The 23099-nt window shown below is 40.1% G+C and overlaps 1 protein-coding gene across 5 annotated transcripts in view; it reads right to left on the bottom strand.

The window, feature by feature from the left end:
* Positions 1-15651, bottom strand: part of CCDC50 (coiled-coil domain containing 50) — an 87939-nt gene extending 72288 nt beyond the window's left edge. For 4 of the 5 annotated variants that reach the window (XR_011566725.1, XR_011566720.1, XR_011566723.1 and 1 more), the window contains exon 1: positions 15297-15651. Coding sequence is in view for 2 of the 5 variants with exons in the window: in XM_019958107.2 (XP_019813666.2) it covers positions 15297-15345 (49 nt within the window). In the remaining 3 variants the exon portion in view is untranslated. The remainder of the gene's footprint in view (positions 1-15296) is intronic. The other variant, XM_019958109.2, reaches the window with a different exon arrangement.
* Positions 15652-23099: the final 7448 nt, after the last annotated feature.

Consider the following 23099-nt stretch of genomic DNA (forward strand, 5'->3'; position numbering starts at 1 on the left):
GCGCATTGCAGGTAGATTCTTTACTGTCTGAGCCACCAGTAACAACCAATAAATCTTAAAATAATCTTTTGTTCACTCTGAAAAGTGAAAGTGAAGTCGCTCAGTCGTGTCCGACTCTTTGCAACCCCATGGACTGTAGCCCACCAGGCTCCTCAGTCCATGGAATTTTCCAGGCAAGAGTACTGGAGTGGGTTGCCATTTCCTTCTCCCGGGGAACTTCCCAAACCAGGGATCAAACCCAGGTCTCCCGCACTGCAAGCAGACGATTTACCGTCTAAGCCACCAGGGAGTGCCACATAAAAAGGCAGACTCATCCTGTCTAAACTAGCGGTTCTCATAGAACCTTCAATTTCATGATAAAATGAGACCATGTTAAGACTCATTTACTGTCCAATGAACTCAACTGTGGACTGTGCAATTTACTAAAAGGTTAGTTAACCTGGGGCCAGATGATCGGAGCACAGCCTGGGAAAGCGAATACCTTTCATACTCAGAAATCTTGAAGATCACCAAATTTAACTTCACCAAGAATGGGTTCTAGATGCCTTGGATTTATTTCCCTATGTGTTGTTACCGAAATTGGCTTCAATACAGTATATTTGGTTATCATGTAATTCCCCTGCAGAGGAAGTGAAAGAAAATCAGAGGCAGCCTGCATTGGCGAACAGGAAGACAAGCTGTCCAACCTTTTCTGCTCTAGAGCATTCACTTGTTTCATTTGTTTTTTAAGGATTCAAAGTCATTTTGATGATTTAAAAATACCATTATAATATCTAATTACCAATATAAATTGGTTTTTGTAGCATAGTATGTTTTTAAAAGGGTTAACTTTTAATACATCAGAATGAAGCTGAAACAGACTAAACTGTATGTCCTAATTGACAAAACCACCCTCAGATAAGTATGAATTAAACATATCCATCCCCAAAGCAAGAAACTCTTGAGCTCTTTTGCTCATGCCTTCCTACTCTCTCTTCATCTCATAAACCACACCAAGTTTACAATTTGTGCATTCATCTTCTTAGTTTCTAACTCATAACTTTTACATTCTTCACAATCACCTCCATAATCAAGAACTTAAAAATACATGTTACATGTGACTTATTTTGTTAAAACTCTGACCCCTCTTCCTAAGGATAAATCTAAAGAAAATAGTAAACATAAAAATTCTGAATAGAATCCAATGCTGTCTAAGAAACTAACTGGATCCTTTAGTAACAGCAACAAAACGATACCATATCACAATCCTGGAAAATTTACACACAGTAATATGGTCATACATAACTAAAATCAACCCATAAACAGGTAAGGTCATTGTTTCCAAAGGAACCTACTATGTGTTTAGGCCTTGAGTTAACCTTAACACCAATCAGCCTCCTACAGAAACCTGAGAGATGGGGAAAATTCATGCAACTAAAAGTGAAAGTGACTGCCTCTAATCCTCTGTTCGGTCCCACTGTATTCATGTAAATGATCACAGCTCTTATTTGAGTGTCATGAGTGTAGTTAGCTCAGGTCAGTCGGCCTGTCAGATAGTCTGACAAGTTTTCCGGAGTATCTCCTATGAATAAGGATCCCCAGAAAGTACTGAGCCCAGTCTGCTACCAGTCTTGTCTTGACAGAGAGCCAGCAGACCAATACAGTGGGTGAGACATGTGGCTTAAGGAAGTTAAGTACCTCAAAAGTAGGTTAGGGAGACACACAGCAAAGAAGCAGGGTAGATGTAACAGAGAATCAGCATTTGAGCTGGGCCTGAGGAGGTGATGAGAGGATGAGCGGAGAGAAACAGGCTATATTTGGATAGTATAGAAGGAAATATCATGTCAAGGACTAGGGCTCAAAGAACAATGGTCTGGAAAAAAAGAGAAGTGGGAGTATTACAGGGTAACTTGAACAGTAATATCACTGAGACTGAATATACAACACTGCATTTTGCAAAAATTTTCATATCCATTTCTTCAATTAACTCTCATGGAAAATCCATGTATTAGACATAGTAAATGTTATTTCCAATAAACAGATAAGGAAACTGAAGAACGACATTGAGTGTTTTCTCTGAGTTCTTACATCAAATGAGTAGTAATGAGGAAATGTGAAACCAAGTCTTACAAGCCTAGGTTCAAAATACTTCTCTTTCCAAAGAAGTTAGTCTGCTTAAACTAAATTTTACACAAGCTTGACTTCAACCTGGACAAATTATTTAATGTATCGGTAAACTAGAGCAAATACTGCAAAATAATTCCAGAAGGAGCTCAATTATTGAAAAGATACATAAGCAGAAACGTACAGAGTAAAATGGTAGCTTACTACTCCTTTTAAAATTAAGAGAATGATAGTTGTGTTACATCAGAAATGTGTGCATTTCTTACCTCTCCTCAGTTGCACAAATCTTTTCAACACCCATTGCCCACTTTCAAGGGGTATATATGGGGAGAACAGATAAACAGGAAACAAAAAGAAAACTAACTAAAAGCAGAATTTTGGGAAACTCATTTATGAACAGCTTAATGAAACTTTAATCTTACTACCTTCTATAGAACCGATTTCATGTTTCATTTAGTATCAGTTATGAAATAGAAAACCCATTAAGAATCTCAAGACAGTCTATGGGAGACAGGTATTCTTTATGCTGTAAGTGTCAATGAAAACTTTATATATCCAGACAGGGTTTTTTAACAAGGACCTCACTTGATCATACCCAACTGCCTGTGGTATTTCAGCAGTCTCTTATATATCTATTCTGGTACAATTATTAAAATTGCCCTTTTTACTCACAAAGTGTCTGGTTTGTCCTATAAATGATTTGGCAGCGCTGCTTTTAAACCTCAATAGGTATCCCAGTTTGAGGAGCTTGAGTGACACTGCAACCAAGTTCCTGGAATCTGGGGATATTGAAAGCACATTAAACTGTGGTCCTATTGATAAGAGCTCCCTAACTAACCATTTTCTAAACCTCCAGCTTCTCCCCTCCAACACACACACACACACACACAGCTAAAATAATCTTTCAAAGATCAGCTCTTTGGCATTTTCATGGGGAAACTACAAGGAGAAAAGAAAAAAAGAAAGGCTTCATGGGTAAGCTAAAGTCCAATTTAAATAAAATAATGAGGTCTGACCATGGAAAACTGGGGAAACAACAGAAGCAGATATGGTAAGTTAGAATCTGGCAATCACTAACAGGATAAGGAACGTTTGTAAAGGCAGACACTGAGAGTGCAAAATCCTTTCTAAAACAGACGCTGGCAGATGTTAGGCCAAACTGAACATGTGCAGATGGGAGGATATGAATCTTAATCGAGTCCCTTCTTTGTCCTCCTCTACTTCTGGTTTCCCATCTAGACAATAAAAATTTGTCTGAATGTATTTGCCAAACCTAACTTTCTGAATTTTTCAGAATTTCATAATATGAAAGAAAAAGCCAATATTTTAAGGTATTTAATGGGAAGTGCAACTCAAAAATTAGTGAGTGTAATATTTAAAGTAAACCACGGACTCTCTATATAGTCAAAAGACAACAACAACAAAAAATTGCTGATGGGGAGGCAGAGAAGGGGTAAAGATATCCTTGTAAATCATCCCTGCTTTTACTAAATGCAATTAAAGTCCTTGAGTAATGTTAACGGAAAGTGACTCAGTCTTTATGAGTCACGGGAAAAATAACAGCCAAAAAGTCCAGGGGAGACTCCCCTGTTTTGGTCCTTGAGAAGCTGCATCAGGACTGGAAATGCTCATCACACACTGAGCCTTCAAAGTTTAGTGGTAAATCAACCTAGGTACTTCTGATGCAAGTTTCCAAGAGACAAAGTGACACTTCATTCATGCAAATGTTAGTTTGCGTGTTTTGGAGAGAGTCAGTAATAAGTAATAAACTAAGAATCATAAGCAAACTTTTCAAAAGTTGAACTTGTTTATTCATACACTTCACCTATGAAAGCCCCACTGGCCCTTACTCAGAACTGGCAAATGGATTATTCTTACTTTACATAAGGTTTCTACTTTGATAATCAATTTTGAAGTACCTAGATGTTTTCAAAGAAGCACATGTTCTTCTTTAAAAAATGAAAATCAAATGTAAGTCTGTATTTTTAAAAGTCACTACAAAAATAATACATGCTGTCACATGGGTTCAACCAATAATAGTCTCCAACAGTGCACCACTGTATCAAAAAAAAGTTTTGATAACTGATGTTTATAGTGATTAATGAAGCATCAAAAAAAAAAAAAAAACCATTAGGGAAGTTTTTAAAAGGTTTCACTGAAATGGTCCAAGAGAAATTATCTTTTCTCCACAGAGTAACATAGAGTAAACAATGTAAGTTTTTCTGACCATAGTCTGTGCTGTAATTACTCACTCATTTCAGCCTTTACAGCACAAAAGCAGCCACAGACAGTATGTAGACAAATGAGCAAAGTTATGATCCAATAAAACTTTAGACACAGAAATTTGAATTTCATATCATTTTTACCTGTCACAAAACATTCTTCTTCTTCTTTTTCTTCAATCATTTAAAAATGTAAAGGCTATATTCAGCTCCACTGTATAAAAACAAGCAGTGGATAGCTGGACTGGCCCACAGGCCATAGTTTGCAAACTTCTATCCTAGAAGAACAAATTTCAATTACCAAAAGGAAAAACATGCTGCCATTCTTTAACGCTGATAAAGGTAATGAGTTGCTACTGAAAAAACAAAAAATTAAAGTAGGGTAGGATGCATCCCTGCATTACGGTGGCCACAGTATTTTTAGTCAGTATATTCCAAATGTCCATTGTAAGCCCAATGTATAATCTGGGTATAAAAGACTACAGTTTCCTGGGACTATCTCCAAGAGATTCAGCTGATATCAAGTAGAGCAGGAACCTGCTCACAGCAAAGCTCATAACATTGCACCAAGGTTCAAAGACCACTGATATTTACAAAATATTATCTGAAAAGAGAGTTGAATTCAAATACATAAAGAGTTCTCAAAGCTCAATAACAAGAAAACGGCCTGATGTTTTTTTAAAGGCAAACTTTAGAACACTCACTTCAACAAATGATGTAAGAATAGGAAATAAGCACAAGAAGAGTCTCCAATCACTAGTCATTACAGAAATGCAAATTAAAGCCACATGAGGTAATATTATACTGTTAAAATTTAGATCACAGCTACAAAACAACAGAACCAGAATTTAAACCCTTAAGAAAATTGCTTAAAAATTTTTAAAATATATCTTGACAATGTAAAGTACAGACAAGGATGCAGAGCAATTGGAGCTCACATACACTGCCTGCGGGAATGCAAAATGGTACGGCTACTTTGAAAAACAGTTTGGTAGTTTCTTATAAAGCTAAACATATATTCACCATACAACCCAGTAATCCTACCCCAGGTTCTAACCCAGGGCTTCCCTGGTAGCTCAGCTGGTAAAGAATCCGCCTGCAAAGCAAGAGATCCAAGTTTGTTTCCTGGGTCAGGAAGACCCCTGGAGAAGGGATAGAGTACCCACTCCAGTGTTCTTGGGCTTCTCTGGTGCCTCAGTAGGTAAAGAATCAGCCTGCAATGCAGGAGGCCTAAATTCAGTCCCTGGGATTGGCAAGATCCCCTGGTGGAGGGCATGGCAATCTACTCCAGTATTCTTGCCTGGAGAAGCCCCATGGACAGACGAACCTGGCGGGCTGCAATCCAAGGGGTCACAAGGAGTCTTACATGACTGAGCAACTAAGCACAGGTGCTAACCCAAGGGAAGTGAAAACACATTCACACACACACACAAAATTGTATGCAAATGTTTATAGAGACTATTTATAACCACCAAAAGTAAAAACACCTCAATATTCATCAACTAGTGAATGGATAAGCAAATGTGGTACAGCCATTCACTGGAATTCAGCAATGAAAAGGAACAAAATTACTGATATACACATGGTATTAGATGTATTAGGCTAAGCGAAAGAAGTCAAACACAGAAAGCTATTATTGCGTGATCCCATTTATATGCCATTTTTCTAAAGGCAAAAGTACAAAGCCAGAAAACAAATCAGTGGTTGGTTGGGGTGGGGAGGAAGGGGTAGAACAATTTGGGGGTTATGCAATTGTTCTATATCTTAACTGCTGTGGTGGTTACAAGACCAAACATTTGTCAAACTCAGAACTGCACATTAAGAAGAACTTTTACTATACATGAATTACACATCAATGAGCCTGGCTAAAAAGAAAAAAACACTGATATATAAGCAAGACTGGTTTTACACTGGTTCTGGTTTATTAGAAAGTTTTCAGTGCCTTTCTGTCAGTGTATGGTTACCAATATCATATGAAGACCTACATATCTTAATGTGTGTGTTTGTTTTATTGAAATAGTGACATAAAAAAAAAAAAAAACCACTTCGAGTATGCGTGTTTGTGGTGTCCTTTTAAAAATAGTCAGTCTGTTCAGTCACTCAGTCGTGTCCAACTCTTTGCGACGCCATCGACTGTAGCACGTCAAGCTTCCCTGCCCATGACTAACTCCAGGAGCTTATTCAAACTCATGTCCATCAAGTCGGTGATGCCATCCAATCATCTCATCCTCTGTTGTCCCCTTTCCCATCCACCTTCAATCTTTCCCACCATCAGGGTCTTTTCCAATGAGTCAGTTCTTCACATCAGGTGGCCAAAGAATTGGAGCTTCAGCTTCAACATCAGTCCTTCCAAAGAATATTCGGGACTGATTTCCTTTAGGATGGACTGGTTGGATCTCCTTGCCGTCTAAGGGACTCTCAAGGGTATTCTCCAACACCATGGTTCAGAAGCATCAATACTTCAGCGTTCAGCTTTCTTTAGACTCCAACTCTCACATCCATACACGACTACTGGAAAAACCATAGCTTTGACTATATGAACATTTGTTGGGAAAGTAATGTCACTGCTTTTTAATATGTTGTCTAGGTCAGTCATAACTTTTCTTCCAAGGGCAAGCGTCCTTTAATTTCATGGCTGCAGTCACCATCTGCAGTGATTTTGAAGCCCCCAAAAAATAAAGTTTGTTATTGCTTCCATTGTTTTCCCATCTATTCATCATGAAGTGAAGGGACCAGATGCCATGATCTTAGCTTTCTGAATGTTGAGTTTTAAGCCAACTTTTTCACTCTCTTCTTTCATTTTCATCAAGAGGTTCTTTAGTTCTTCTTCGCTTTCTGCTATCAGGGTGGTGTCATCTACATATCTGACGTTTTTGATATTTCTCCTGGCAATCTTGATTCCAGCCTGTGCTTCATCCAGCCCAGCATTTCTCATGATGTATTCTGCATATAAGTTAAATAAGCAGGGTGAAAATATACAGCCTTGACGTACTCCTTTTCCTATTTGGAACCAGTTTGTAGCTCCATGTCCAGTTCTAACTGTTGCTTCTTGACCTGCATACAGATTTCTCAGGAGGCAGGTCAGGTGGTCTGGTATTCCCATCTCTTGAAGAATTTTCCAGAGTTTGTTGTGATCCACACAGTCAAAGGCTTTGGCGTAGTCAATAAAGCAGATGATTTTCTGGAACTCTTGTTTTTTCGATGATCCAACGGATGTTGGCAATTTGATCTCTGGTTCCTCTGCCTTTTCTAAATCCAGCTTGAACATCTGAAAGTTCACTGTTCACATACTGTTGAAGCCTGGCTTGGAGAATTCTGAGCATTACTTTGCTAGCATGTGCGATGAGTGCAATTGTGCAGTAGTTTGAACATTCTTTGGCATTGCCTTTCTTTGGGATTAGAATGAAAACTGACCTTTTCCAGTCGTGTGGCCACTGAATTTTCCAAATTTGCTGGCATATTGAGTGCAGCACTTTCACTGCATCATCTTTTAGTATTTGAAATAGCTCAACTGGAAGTCCATCACCTCCACTAACTTTGTTCGTAGTGATGCTTCCTAAGGCCCACTTGACTTCACATTCCATGATGTCTGGCTCTAGGTGAGTGATCACAGCATCGTGGTTATCTGGGTCATGAAGATATTTTTTTGTATAGTTCTTCTGTGTATTCTTGCCACCTCTTCTTAATATCTTCTGGTTCTGTTAGGTGCATACCATTTCTGTCCTTTATCGTGCCCATCTTTGCATGAAATGTTCCCTTGGAATCTCTAATTTTCTTGAAAAGATCTCTAGTCTTTCCTATTCTATTGTTTTCCTCTATATCTTTTCACTGATCACTGAGGAAGGCTTTCTTATCTCTCCTTGCTAGTCTTTGGAACTCTGCATTCAAATGGGTATATCTTTCCTTTTTTCCTTTGCCTTTCATATCTTTCCTTTTCTCAGCTATTTGTAAGACCTCCTCAGACAACCATTTTACCTTTTTGCATTTCTTTTTCTTGGGGATGGTCTTGATCACTGCCTCTAGTTCTTCAGGCACTCTACCAGATCTCATCCCTTGAATTTATTTGTCACTTCCACTGTATAATCATAAGGGATTTGATTTAGGTCATACCTGAATAGTCTATAGTGGTTTTCCCTACTTTCTTCAATTTAAGTCTGATAACAATTTGGCAATAAGGAGTTCATGATCTGAGCCATAGTCAGCTCCCAGTCTTATTTTTGCTGACTATATAGAGCTTCTCTCTATTTGGCTGCAAAGAACGTAATCAGAGGGTTGGCCAAAAAGTTCGTTTGGGTCTTCTGTTCCAGCTCACTGAAAAACTCTTCTCTTTTAGCCAACACAACAGTATCTGGGCTTCTCTGGTAGCTCAATCTGTAAAGAATTCGCCTGTAATGCAGGAGACCTGGGTTCAATCCCTGGATTGGAAAGATCCCCTGGAGAAGGGCAGGGCAACCCACTCCATTATTCTTGCCTGGAGAATCCCCATGGACAGAGGAGCCTGGTGGGCTTCACTCCATGGGGTCACAAAGAGTCAGACACAACTGAGCAACTAAGCACAGCACATAAACCACACAACAGTATCTAGAAATCCTTGTACTGATTTCTAAATTCAAACATCTGGGAATAAACAGTCTATATAACCCCAAGGTATATAAGACCAATTATCCTTTGTAGTTCTTATTTAGGATCTAGGGCACCCTAATTTTACAGTTTTGAAGCACAGGACACTTTTAAATAGGTCATCAGCTTAAAGCATTAATCCAACAATCCTTCCAGTGGCTACATCTGAAATTGCAAACATAGCTGTGATAAGGTTTATTTTTCCCCCCTATAGCTCAGGGTAGTTAATTGTAAAATACACTCCTTTACTTAAAAAACTGGGATTTCAAGAGAAGTGTGCAGTATCACACTGTTTTTTGTTACTGAGGCAAAAATTCACTTATCTCAATCAAAACTCTACATCTCTGAAGAGAACTAAGGAAAGATAATGGCCCACAGCTTTATTTCCACAACATGTTTAATCGTCTTAAAATATCCAAGCCTCTAAACATTAGCCCCTTCAGGTTGAGTGTACAGAGAGGAAATGCATCTTCTGTGTAGGAAAAACCACTGAGGCAGGAATATGACCTCCTGTAGTTCATGCAGCAATTCATTTGCTGAATCAAAACAAAAACCTGAAAAAAAAAAAGCTTTTAATTAAAAAATAAAATGAAACCTAGGTCAACTTTTTAACATTCATATCAAACATTATCCCTAAAACAACTTGAGAAAAAGCTCTGAAATTGTTTGGCCACTCATTATTTTTATACCATTGTTTTTCTCCGGGGGCTCTAACAGTACAGAATCTGCCTGCCAATGCAGGAGACACAAGAGATGCAGGTTCGATTCCTGGGTCAGGAAGATTTCCTGAAGAAGAATACGGCAACACACTCCAGTATTCTTGCCTGGGAGATTCCATGGACAGGGGAGCCTGGCAGGCTACAGTCTATGGGGCTGCAAATAGAAGGATACAACTGAATGACTGAGCACACACACATACACCCATTAAGGAAATACATCAGGAGTGATTCTTTTTTATCTACAGAATAACTGAAAAGAGAGAGAAGAACACAGAGATGGAACAAAAGAAGAGCGACGAAGGGAGGAGACGGGAAAGGAAGGGGAAGGTGAAAAAGGAGAGAGGAGGGAAGACTGAGCTGTGGAATACTCAACTCTAAACTTCTCTAAATTTAGGCCCTATGTGGCAATTTTTAGATATGTTAAGTCTAAGGGGTTTACTACAACTCACTTCCCCATCCTGGCTCTCAGATTTTCATCTGGAAAATCTGGTGGAGCAGTGGTTTCTAATAGTTTCCCACAAGGGAGAAGTTGGCCTTTATGTACTTGTCAGTTTAAAAAAAAAAAAGGAATTTCTTGAATTATTAACATAATCTTTATTTTACAAATAGCAGCTATTTCAGTTTTTAAAAATCACTGTATTTATTTAAGAAGGTACTACATACCTGCATATAGCAATGTGAGAGGCATTCCGGGTGGAATTTCAAGAGTTCTTTACAACAACTCCTTGAACATCTCCTTGAACTCTTTAGGACTGCCTTTCCAGCACAGTCAAGATCACACCATCCACCACAGGGCACTTTTTACTGTGAAACTACCCTCACACAATAGGTGACACACATGTATCTCTAAAAAATATGTATCTAAGGTTCTTTTCAGCTTCCAAATTATATGATACTGCTTTGCATTTTACCTCGGGGGGGCGGGGGGGGGGGGAATTAAACCTATTACTCAAAAAAAAAATTCAAACCACCAAATAGCATTTTCAAAAATGTTTTTACTAAAATTTTATTCTTAATAATGATTACCTTCCAAATCACAAGGAAGAGCACGCAATGACTTTTTTTTTTTTACTTTCTATGTTATCCATAACTTTGTATGAATTCCATTTATAAGACATATCTATGAAAAAAAAAAAAACACTAGAAAAAATACATAAAACATTTTCATAACTATAATAGTGGCACTAAGATACATGATATCAAGGTTAAAAGGCATTATCTCTGCCCTCTAAGAACTTATGCTCTGAGAAGGAACAGGAAATTATGCCAGAGATAGGATTTCTAAACTAACAGAGAGAATTTAGTAGTCCATGATTTACTCATTTATTCATTCACACATTCACATATTTGCTGAATCTTTGCCAGCTATGTGAAAGATGTGAAGCCAGATCAAGGTAAAGAAAAACAAGACACATACCTAAGTCAAGATTTAGCACAGGTCTCACTAAAAAACAATAACCACCCCCTACCCCCAAAAAAACCTACGGAATTTTGAGGAAAAGAGAAACTGAGTTTGTCTGAGAGCCAGAAAATGGACCTCTTAGAGACCTCCATCACATTATGTGTCTTGTGGGCATGCCACATGCTTTAGATCTTTGGGACTACTTGATTAACTTACTGTAACAGACATAATTTTATATCTTTCTGCTTAAAGTTCTGGACTTAACGCCATTAATTTAATTTACCCTCATCTTGCCACTATGGTGTTCTGGACCTAAAATGAATCAGTGCTTTCTAGGCATATTTCTGAAAATCATTAACTTTGATCTTTAAAGAAAAAGAATTTGCTCTCAGAATAGCTAGCTACCTTCATTTCAAGAAACGTCTCTACCACAAGTGCACAGGTGCTCATCAGATACTAATCAAGTAAACTAACTTTGGAGATGTTGGAACTTCCCATATGAAGGGCAGTAAAAATACATAATACATAATAAATTCCCTTACTGCTGAGAGGAAAGAAGAAAGAAGGTTGGCCTGGTAGATGAGAGGACTGTAGATTGTATGCTCAATGTTTAAAAGTGGGAAAACGCTAATGACTAAAAAACTGCAAAGGAATTAATAAACTTTAAAGAGTCTAGAAATGGCTTTGATGCACAGTCTATACCTCTCAGACCAAAATCTTAAGATAATGTGAAAACTTTGCTAAATACAGGAAAGAGCAAGATTAGCATGAGCAATTCAAACTAAGTAGAGCTATGGAAGCGGCTTCCCCAGTGTCTCTGCAATAAAGAATCCGCTTGCCAAAGCAGGAGACATGGGTTTGATCCCTGGGACAGGAAGAGCCCCTGGACAATGAAATGGCAATCCACTCCAATATTCTTGCCTGAAAAATCCCATGAACAGAGTCTGGCAGGCTACAGTCCTTGGGGGTCACAAAGAGTCAGACATACAGCGATGGGAATCAGACTGGAGACAGCAAAAAGTGGGGAGTCTGGATTGTGGTTTTAGAAAGAAAATTCAGCAAAGAAGCTAAAACTGACCAAAAATCTAAGTTTGTGCTTTTTTTTTTTAAAAGGGAAAAAAAGCTTTGATCTAAACTAAAAAAAAAATGTGGAATATTGTTGGAACTTTTTTCTATTGGAGAATACTTTTGTCTAGCATTCACAAATTGCACGATGCATTTGAGATATACATCTACTGATATAAAAAAATGGTTGAGAATTATTTCAAATCTTGTAGCAGAGAACCTCAAATGTTTCCAAAGAAATAAAGCATTATTTCTAAACAATGGCAACAGTATTTCCATTACAAAAAGTATGCAGATGTTCCCCCCAAAAAAATGCTTTTAAACCCAGAAACAATGATGTATGTTAAAATTCATCTTAGACTTAATTCTTGACTTAATTCTTTTCACTACAAATGAACTCAAACACATCTCTGTCTCCTATTTTAAGAGGGATTTCCCAAGGTAAAACTACTGCAGTAGTTATTTTTTCAAAGGTCTGTCCAAATGATGAGTATCTTTGACCATCTTAAAACTAAGCAAGTGTTAGATTTTTAACCTAGAAGAAAAAAGTTTTCAAATATTCCCCTTCCCTAAAGTCAGCCGCTACCATGACCTCTGTTGAGAAGTTCACAAAAAAAGTCCCAGGGCGCCCAGCCCCTTCCTAAAGAAAAGGGCAGTGGGAAGGGGCAGACATCCACTGCATTGTTCTTCTCAGTCTCTACTGGAATCTGCCCAATGATTCCAAATTGTAATTGTATATAAAGGTTTACATTAATAAGAGAAGTAGAGAGTTTTTAAAACTGGAGTTTAAAAATCTATGCCAGAATATTAATCAAATTATTACTAAACTTCCTTTTCAAACTGAGTTAGAGTTTCAATATTAAGAACAGTCTCAATGTTTGTGTATGTTTTACCCAATCATGGTCACCAACTTTATTTTCTTTAATTAGGGTCCAAAAAAAATCATTAGGGAGCAACCAGACTATAATCAAGACTTATATTAGAGAAAGATACACTTTATTAGATGTGAATACCTCCCAGAACAAAAACCACACTGCCATTAGGACATTCCTACTATAGTGTATCATTTCCTTTGATGATCTTTGAACCAGAAAAATCACATGCTTACAAAAACAAAGATCTTCTCAACAATTTCTGACCACCTTCAAAGTAAATTAATATATGTAATTCTAATGTAATGCAACAGCTACATAAATTTCCATACCAATTTACCGTATTATATAAACTGGACTGCCTCACATCAAGTTGTGTAAAACAAAAACCAATCCAAATGAGTTAAACGCCAGAGTTTAGCAATGGAAAAATCTCGCATTTATAGATGGAAAGTGTTTGTTGAAACCCTTGAGAAAGAATATACTAGAATTAACCATTCATATCTTGGTTAGAAACCAAAAGACCTAAGAGTAATATAAACGCATACATAAGAAAGTGAGTTTCAAGTTCGTTTCAGGTCACTAACATGTACAGGGAGCAAGGTAAATTCATAGCACTACATGACTGTGTGCTGTGCTTAGTTGTGTCTGACTCTCTGCAACCCTGTAGACTATAGCCCGTAAGGCTCCTCTGTCCACCGGGATTCTCCAGAGAAGAATACTTAAGTGAGTTGCCATGCCCTCCTCTGGGAGATCTTCCCAACTCAGGGATCAAACCCAGGTCTCCCACACTGCAGGCAGATTCTTTACCAACTGAGCCACCTGGGAAGCCCTAGTTTACAAATTGAGGTTGTGTCTGAACTCCAGTTCTTATCCTACTCCTCACACCCCCCAAGGAAGCATTATATATACAAGGATATATATAAACACACACACACAACTTCAGACCACAAAGGTTAAAGACTATCTCTAAGACTAGGACCTTCAAAGAGCAAATTTGCCTTTCCCACCACTCTGGCTCCAGCCTTGACAGTGCAAAGAAAAAATCATTTGCATATGAATGCAAGAACCTTTACCAAAACCAGGATGGGAACTCAAGGGTTGAAAAACACCGCTTGCTAAAAAATCTCCGGCCTAAAAAACTCTAACATCCTTTAGGAACAACAGGACAGGCCGAAAGGCATTAAAAATTCTATACAAAACCAGCGACTGTCTCCTGGTGTTTGGAACTCTGGGGCCTAAAGCAGTCAAGCTTTCTTTGGATCCTGGGTTCAGCCCTAGCAGCCACAAGACCCTATGAGTCAAATCTGGTTGGCAATGAAACACACAGTTCCAAGAAAGCAAAGATCCTTTTCAATTCCACCTTCCCAGGACAACTAAGACCACAAGAGTCAGCTGAAACAAATGACATCCACTACAGAAGCAATCTGCAAGCCCGGATAGCACTCTGGGACTTCCATGCTTCCCAGGGACAAACAACAGCCTAAGATTACTAAAGATTACGGCGATCCAGCACCCAAGAGCTCAGTTAAAAAAAAAAAAAAAAAAAAGGTCTAGGATGAAGACAAGAGGCAAGAAGTCAATGGGCTTCTTGCTAGAAGTCAAGCCAGACCAGTAGTAATCAAGCTCTTACATCTGGATATCAGTATAGGAAGCTAGTAAAAATCAAGATCACAATGAGTCCCCTGCTCCCCTTCGCTTACTCCTTTTTGTGAGAAAACGCTTATTTATAGCAGCTTCCCATCTGGCTGCTCGCGCTGGGCAGTGCCCAGACTAAACTTTTAAACCTGGAAGAAGGTGGGAAAGTCAGCCAGCCAGACGCAGCGCTAGGAAACGTAGACAGAAGGAGGGAAAGAGTCAAGTTTCAAAACAAAGGTTCCACAAGGAACTGAACGTCAACCACTCCCCACTTCCTAGCCTTCAAGCCAGTTAGGCTGGGCCTGAATTTTTAAGAAGAGAAATAAGTCAGAGGAACCCAGGTCTGGAGTTTTCACTAACGGCACGGCTATTCCAGAGAACCTCTGCACAACCACTTGATGAGAGTGGTGTTGGCCTCTCCCCCCATCTCCCGACGGTGGAGAAAAACTGGGGCTCAGAACTTAGGCGACTTGCCCAAGGTCCCACAGCAGAACCGGAATTCAATTTCTTCCCGGCCAGGGCGGGCCGGCACCCGGTGGGCGCCAAGCGAAGGCCGAGGGGGGCCCCCGAGACTAGGAAGGCCCTCCTCCCTCGGGAAGGACCCGGCGCTGGAAGCCGGAGGGGCCCGGCGCGCGGTCCACGGCCCGGCCCCTACCTTCCTTGACTCCCGGCAGCTTGGACTGGTCGATGGTGACTTCAGCCATGTTGGCCTGGGGTCCGGGCTGCACTTCGCCTCCGGCTTCCCGGCCGCCGCCTGCACACAGCACGGCCCGGCGCGCAGCAGCAGCAGCGCCCGACGCGGCGCAAAGTCCAGGAGGCAGCGCTCAGGCCCGGAGAACGGGGCGGGCCGCCGTGCAAGGGCTGGCGACAAGGGCGGCGGGAGACGGACCCGGGCGCAGCAGGCTGCGCCGCCGCAGCCACCTGCTCGCGCCCCCGGCCCTGATCAATACCAAATACCCGGAGCCCGGAAATGGACCCGGGCCGGCCAGTACGGAGGGAGAGAGGAGACAGAAAGGCGGGCAGGCGGGCGGGCGGGCGGGCGGCCGGGCCTGGGTGGGGAGGGGGAGGGGAGCTGCAGGTCTGTAACCGCAATTCAAGTGGCTGGCGAGCGCAGATCTGCTCCTGCGGCCGCCTCCCTGCTGTCTCCTTTGTGCCGAGTGACGCGCCCGAGGCTAAGGCCCCCGCCCCCGCGCCCTGCCTCCCTCCCAAGGGAGGGTCGCGTCTGTCGGCGGGGGCCTTGTGTCCTGAAGGCCTCGGCCAAAAGGTCGCACGGATCCCCCACAAGAGTCGGTACTGTCGCCAGTGTAGTTCCCATTCTTGGGTTCTTTCCACAGGATGCTTCCTGTGTGCCTGGCTCTCTGGGGCACTCTTTGTTTCCTGGGATTAGAGGAAAGATGGTGTTTGGGCATTAAAAACTCTCTACTACAATGTACAGAACTAGAGAGCAGCTGATCAGAAGCTAGGCCTGTAAAGAGAATGTTCACAACCAGTTGAGGGAACTGAGTCATTCATTCATCAAAAATGCACGAACGTCTACCGAGTCCGATGTTAGATTCTGTGGGTGATAACAACATGCGTCAGACATCTCCCTCTTCTGGCATGTCACACATTGGTCTATAATTGTGACATTTTTATTTCCCTGAAATAGCATCTCCTGGCAACAGAATTCTCCCTGCCTTTGGGAAGTCCTCTTCGGGAGGGGCCTCCTCTCCCAAGCTTGTGCAATCAAAGAACCTCTCCACCATCAACAAGCTTCCTCCCTCACCTACATACATTCATCTAAGGATAGGTGTGTGACCAAGACAAGTCAGGCAGAATACTTCTCTGGGGTTATTATATGAAGAAGGACAGATAGGCATTGTTTCTTGTGAGGAGGGTTGACTCTTCTTAATAGACAATGAGGCCAAACTGAAGACAGAAGTAAAGGTAAGAAGACAGTAGAGATGAAGAGGGTGTGTTCTGGTGTTACCATAGTAGAAAACCAGCTGGTCCCTGAGATTCCCACTGCTCTGGATTCTGGTATTTACCTCCAGCATCTTAATTGAGGCTAGCACATTTTACTACCTTAAACTAGTAAAAGTTGATATTCTGTCACTCGACAGCTCAAAGAGTAACTGTATGAGAGGCCATGTGGAGGAGGGTTTATTTGGACTTGCCATTGATTTAAGATTACCGAAAAATTAAGAGAGGATTTTCTAAGCCAGAGGGTGGCAAACCCTGGGCCACTGGATTTGAATGGCTGCTTTTTATGTGTTTAAATTATTACATTTAACTGCTTATGGAAATACAACATAATATTTTCAATCTCGCCTCTTTGTACTCAGATTATAAAATACTTACTATTGGACCATTTCCAGAAAAGGTTAGCCAACCCTATTACTAGGCAGAAAGAACACCAGCAAATTAAGTGTGTAAATAGAAATATTAGAAAGGTAGCTTTGTGGGGATTTTTAAGTTGCCTGCCTTCTATGACTTTTTTCTTTTTAACTTCCCATGGTCATAGAGAATATTTATAATAACAGTATTGTCTGTTTTCCTCCCCCAAATTCATTGTCTTCATTCCTCTGTCATGCTCTGCTCTGGGAGGGTGACATTTATGAAAATATCACCAGGGTCTCCTTGCCCTGTGGTTTTGTTTTGAGTTAGACCAATGCACAACACTGGCAAAAGATTAAAAAAAAGAAAAGGAGGAGGGAAATGTCAGGGTGTGTATTACATGCCTTTCCTTTATGCTAGCTAGGCCAAAATTTTGATCATACTGTGTCTCTCTGACTACAACGCCTGTCTAGAAGCCTCTTTCCTAGAGTTCCAGCTCTCATGAGTCTCTCATAGTACCGTTTCTTTACAATGCTCCTTTAGGCCTAGAATGGTAATAGCTTCACACTGTTACTGGTTCCCTTAACCATACCCACACCATTGTAAATACTCCCTTAATTATATTCTTTCCAGTTTAACCATTTTGAGTATGCCTTCTTTTGCCTAGACTCTGATTAATATAGTTGAGATATGCCAAAGAGTCACTGCTTTGTTTTCCTTAACAACATCTACATTTCTTATGATCACTGTAAGACCATAAAACATATTCATCTATTCATATGATCTCCACTTCCTATTCTCTTGGTCTTTCTTAACTATTTCAATCATAGTTTTTAGCCTCACTGCTCAGAAAAACAGCTGTTTTTATTAGAATTAACAGTGATCTCCATGTTGCCAAATCCGGGAGTCAATTCTCAGCTTTCCTCTTATTGGCTTGTTATTCCCATGTAATAGATATGATTCAACTCATCTTCTTAACACTTTTTTTGTTTGGGGCTTGTTTCAGTTTTTGTGTTTTCACTTAACTCATTATCTCCCTCACTAGCCATGTTGTTCGGAGAAGGCAATGGCAACCCACTCCAGTACTCTTGCCTGGAAAATCCCATGGACAGAGGAACCTGGTAGGCTGTAGGCCATGGGGTCTTGAGGAGTCGGACACAACTGAGCGACTCCCCTTTCACTTTTCACTTTCATGCATCGGAGAAGGAAATGGCAACCCACTCCAGTGTTCTTGCCTGGAAAATCCCAGGGACAGTGGAGCCTGGTGGGCTGCCGTCTATGGGGTCGCACAGAGTCGGACACGACTGAAGCGACTTAGCAGCAGCAGCAGCAGCAACCACGTTGTTAAAAAATGATTCAAATAATGTAAGTTCACTTTTGAGGGTTCTTCTGGATACTGGTATCTGCCAATTATTGGAGATAGTTATAGGCTTCCCAGGTCATGCAATGGTAAAGAATCTGCCTGACAGTGCAGGAGATATGCGGGATCAGGGTCCGATCCTTGAGTTGGAAAGATCCCCTGGAGAAGGGAATGGCAACCCACTCCATTATTCTTGCCTGGGAAATCCTGTGAACAGAGGAGCCTGGCAGTCTACAGTCCATGGGTTCACAGAGTTGGACACAACTGAACACACACACATAAGCTAGCAATTCCATCTGAATTGCTTTTACCAGGTTATAAAAAAAGTATGTCTGAAACCAAATTCATATATACACACATTTAGGTACAAAAAGTCATAAAATCCACTCTGAAAACTTAATAAAGCTTAAATTCCTTATCCTTTTATAGCCTCTAACTACACAATCCATAAAAGATTTGTGCAAACACACACATTATTTTGGAATCATGCCTTGAACACCATTGTACAAATTAAAGACTGAAAGGCTCTCTTGGTTCTTACACCCTACCCAAGTAAGAGTGGGGAATTTCTTTAAAATATTTCAGCCAATTCACATATCTATATATCTAAAATATCACCAAATTTAAACTGATTCCTAATATTCATTATATTGTGCTATGAAATTTCTGTTATTAATTTTTTAAAAAAATAGCTTAATGTTCCTATTACAATTTTCTTTGGAGTGTAGCCTTCTGGTAAAATCCTAGGTTATAACACCTGCAGTTTGTATTCCTAGTTAGGCAACTGACAACCCCTAGAATGTACACCAAAACTAAACACACATACACACACACTGCTATGTGACATTCTTTATGGGTTCCTCCCAATTTCCTAGATCTTCAAATGCTGGAGTGTTTTAGACTGCACTTTAGTACTCAAACTATTCCTTCCTAACTGTTCTTATTACTTTTAGTTATTAATCCAGTCTCTTTGCTTTAATTATTAACTCTTGGGTAAATGAAATTGCCAGTATGGCACAGTTTTGACTGAAAAAAAAAAATTGACAATTACTGTGGTTCAACCTAATATTCTGACTAACCCCAAAATTTATATTTTCTACCCAAATTCTCCATGAGTTCCACCTTCATGTACCCAACTGCTAAGTTTCATATTCATTTAAAGGTTTGATTGGCTGTAGTGTCAAATATGTTGACAAAATAAGGGCAAAAAGGACTGGAAAAGGGAACTTTTGATTGACTTCCAGGTTATTCATAAGGAAGTAGCAATAGGAGAGTTGAGAGAGAGTAATCAGATTACAAAGTTTTTTGTATACATATCAGATCAGTTCATTTCAGTTCAGTCGCTCAGTCATGTCCAACCCTTTGCAACCCCATGAACCACAGCACACCAGGCCTCCCTGTTCATCGCCAACTCCTGGAGTTCACCCAAGCTCATGTCCATTGAGTCGGTGATGCCATCCAACCATCTCATCCTCTGTCGTCCCCTTCTCCTCCTGCCCTCAAACTTTCCCAGCATCAGGGTCTTTTCAAATGAGTCAGCTTTTCGCATCAGGTGGCCAAAGTATTGGAGTTTCAGCTTCAGCATCAGTCCTTCAATGAATATTCAGGACTGATCTCCTGGTTCAAAAGCATCAATTCTTTGGCGCTCAGCTCTGTTTATAGTCCAACTCTCACATCCATACATGACCACTGGAAAAACCATAGCCTTGACAAGATGGACCTTTGTTGACAAAGTAATGTGTCTGCTTTTTAATATGCTATATAGGTTGGTCATAACTTTCCTTTCAAGCAGTAATATATATATATATATATATATATATATATGTATAATATTTATATTTTAGAAAACATGAATTTTTGCCTAACTAAAAAGTGTATGACATTTTAATTCTACCTGTTTGACTCAGTATGAATAGAATGCTAGATTTATACTTTTAAAAAATGGACATGTAATAAGCAACAAAGGGAATAACTTATAATGGAAAATAATTTGAAAAAAATTGATGTGTATATGTATAACCAAATCACCTTACTGTGCACCTGAAACATAGTAAGTCAATTAAACTTCAATAAAATATATTTATTAAGAAGAAAAAAAGTGAATGGAGATATTTCAGTAAAGATGGTGGATTGAATCCAGGTATCCAATTCACTCTCTGCTGAAAATGCACCAAAGCCACACTCCCATTGACATATAAATTTAAAAATTTGTGTGTGTGTGTGTTTGCAGAGGAAGAAGCTGAAGCAGGGAGAGGTAAGGTCATTTGCACAGTCCTTGGTGGGGATCTAAGATGCAGATCCCAACAGTCTGGCAGCAGGCTGTTGATGTTTATGGTCAGTAGACTAGAATTCCTTTCAAACTGATGACAATCAAGACAACTGGGGAGAACAGGCTCTGGGAAGCCCATCCTATGGCAATCCTAAAAGATCTCAAGTGCCTAGCAAAGGATTTACTGGGACTGGAATGTAAGGTCCATACCTGCCAGCTGAACTCAGCCCTGGGACCCCTTGGGTTCACCAGCCCCAGAAAAGCGAGGAGAGAAGAAGTCCAGGTAGTCCTGTTCATCATGAACCCAACTGTCCTGAAAGGAGCACACACTGGTAAAACGTTTTCAGAAATAAATGTTGAAGCATGATGTCGGTATTCACAGAAACTGTGCATTCAGAATTAGTTTCCACCCCATGCTTCTGGCAACTGATGGATATGACCATAAACACATCAGTATCCAGAAGCAAGTTTGCCAAAGACCCTCTGTTTCAGGAAGGACACCTAGCCCTCAGTGCTCAGGGAGCAGCTGAGATCAGCTGATGCCAGGTGATGTTCTCTGACAGTTCTCAGGATCCATTCCTCCAGGATTTTGGACAGTGTACGCTCCAAAGCTGGTCTTTCCTCTCTCAGAATATGATGTAATTCTCCGAACCTAAACCTCAAATAGTTTGCACATTTTCTGGGGTGACTGTGTTCTGAGATGCCAGGTGGTGAGAGCACACTGCCTGAGAACTGTGGACAGCATATACATGGAAAGCTGCTCCTAGCAGGCAGGAGGTGCCTGGTGGCAAGTAACAGAAAACACGACCCATACTGATGTGCATGAGAGAGGGAAGCTTGCTGGCTCCTGTAACTGAACATCTCTGGACAGATTTCAGGTGAGGATGGATATAATGACTCAACCACAATCACACTCAATCACAAGTGACTCAATCACATGAAATACACAAAGAAATACCATTCTTTTTATCTCTTTTCTCTGCTTTCTGAGTTTTTAATGAGTTATAGTTTATATACAATATTATACATTACAGGTGTGTAATAGAGTGATTCACAGTTTTAAGGGTTATACTTCATTTATAGTTGTTATAAAATGCTACATTTCCTATGTGGTACCATATATTCTGTGGTTTATTTATAGTTTATAGTTTGTAGCTCTTAATTTCCCATCTCTGTGTTGCTCCTCTTTCCTTCCCTTCCCCTCCCCACTGGTAACCACTAGTTTTTTTCTCTGTATCTGCAGAATCACCTACATTGCACTTGAATCCTTTGCACCTACATTTTCAAATATGAGTCAAAGAATGTTACTCCTTTGCACTTGAATCTGTGGCATTCCATCTTCTTCAGACTATAATCCAAAGTGCATACCATAATCTACTGGAATCACCCCTACCACTCTGATTTCATTTCCTTCCTCTTGAAAAAAGGAAGAGGGCTTCTCTCACTCTGACACCTTGCTGTTCCTCCTAGGCCGTGCATATCCTTGCATCAATACCTTTGACTTAACTGGTCCTTCTTCCTGGAAAGCCTTCCCCCTACACAACCCTTTGCCAAACAACTTCATGATGTGCTCCCCTAATTTCATTCAAGTGTCTACTCAAATGCCACCTCCTCAGAGAGATATTTCCTGACCTTATCTGTCATTCCATATCTGTCCACTCTTTTTTTTCTCTCCACGTCAGTTATTCTTGCAGATATTACAGGTTTATATGTTTATTCAATACGTCTGTCTAGTTGGGTGAGAGGATTGGATCTTTGCCTATGTGAATTATTACTGAATCCTAAGTACATAGAATAGTGTTGGCATATAATAACTGCTCATGAAACATGCATTGAATACATTGTTGAATAAAGTATTTGGTAAAGAAGTATTAAAATGCTGATCAAATAATATTTTTAAAGTAAATTTCTTAATATTTTCTTTTCAAAAATGAGTTTTAAGAAAAAAAATCTAGACCTTACTAGATTGTAGACATCCTTGAAAAGATTTAGAGAAACTAGGTTAAAAAGACAGAACTCTAACTTTGCCAAGAGGAAACTTTAACTTATTTATAACCACGTCCTGAAGTCTAACTTTTGCTTATGGGGCATTTATTTCTTATGTACAAATACATTTCTTAAGTGAAAAAGTAAGGACCATAAAAAGTAAGTATGGATACCACTGTCATTTGGGAGATTTTTCATGGCTGCCACGAGAGTGCAGGCAAGAGACAACAATGAAGAAAGTGAGTCTACATGGAGCCAGAGCAAGGGACTCTCATCCAAGAGACTTGGCAGCAACTAGGGTAAGATGTCAACAGGCTTCACATCCAGGGATGTTAAGTACACTGGCACAGGTTCTGACTATGCAAGGTGGAGGATCATGACCTAAGACAGAGCTAAAGCAAGATACAGCAATGTGAGCTGTAGTAAAATATTCCTAGCCTCTGGGGGAAAAATCTTGTGTGATAGAGTTACTATCATTAGTTCCACTAATGTATATATATATACACACACACACATATATATGAAAT

The sequence above is a fragment of the Bos indicus genome, chromosome 1 (assembly GCF_029378745.1).
Source record: "Bos indicus isolate NIAB-ARS_2022 breed Sahiwal x Tharparkar chromosome 1, NIAB-ARS_B.indTharparkar_mat_pri_1.0, whole genome shotgun sequence".
In the NCBI taxonomy this organism is placed as follows: Eukaryota; Metazoa; Chordata; class Mammalia; order Artiodactyla; family Bovidae; genus Bos; species Bos indicus.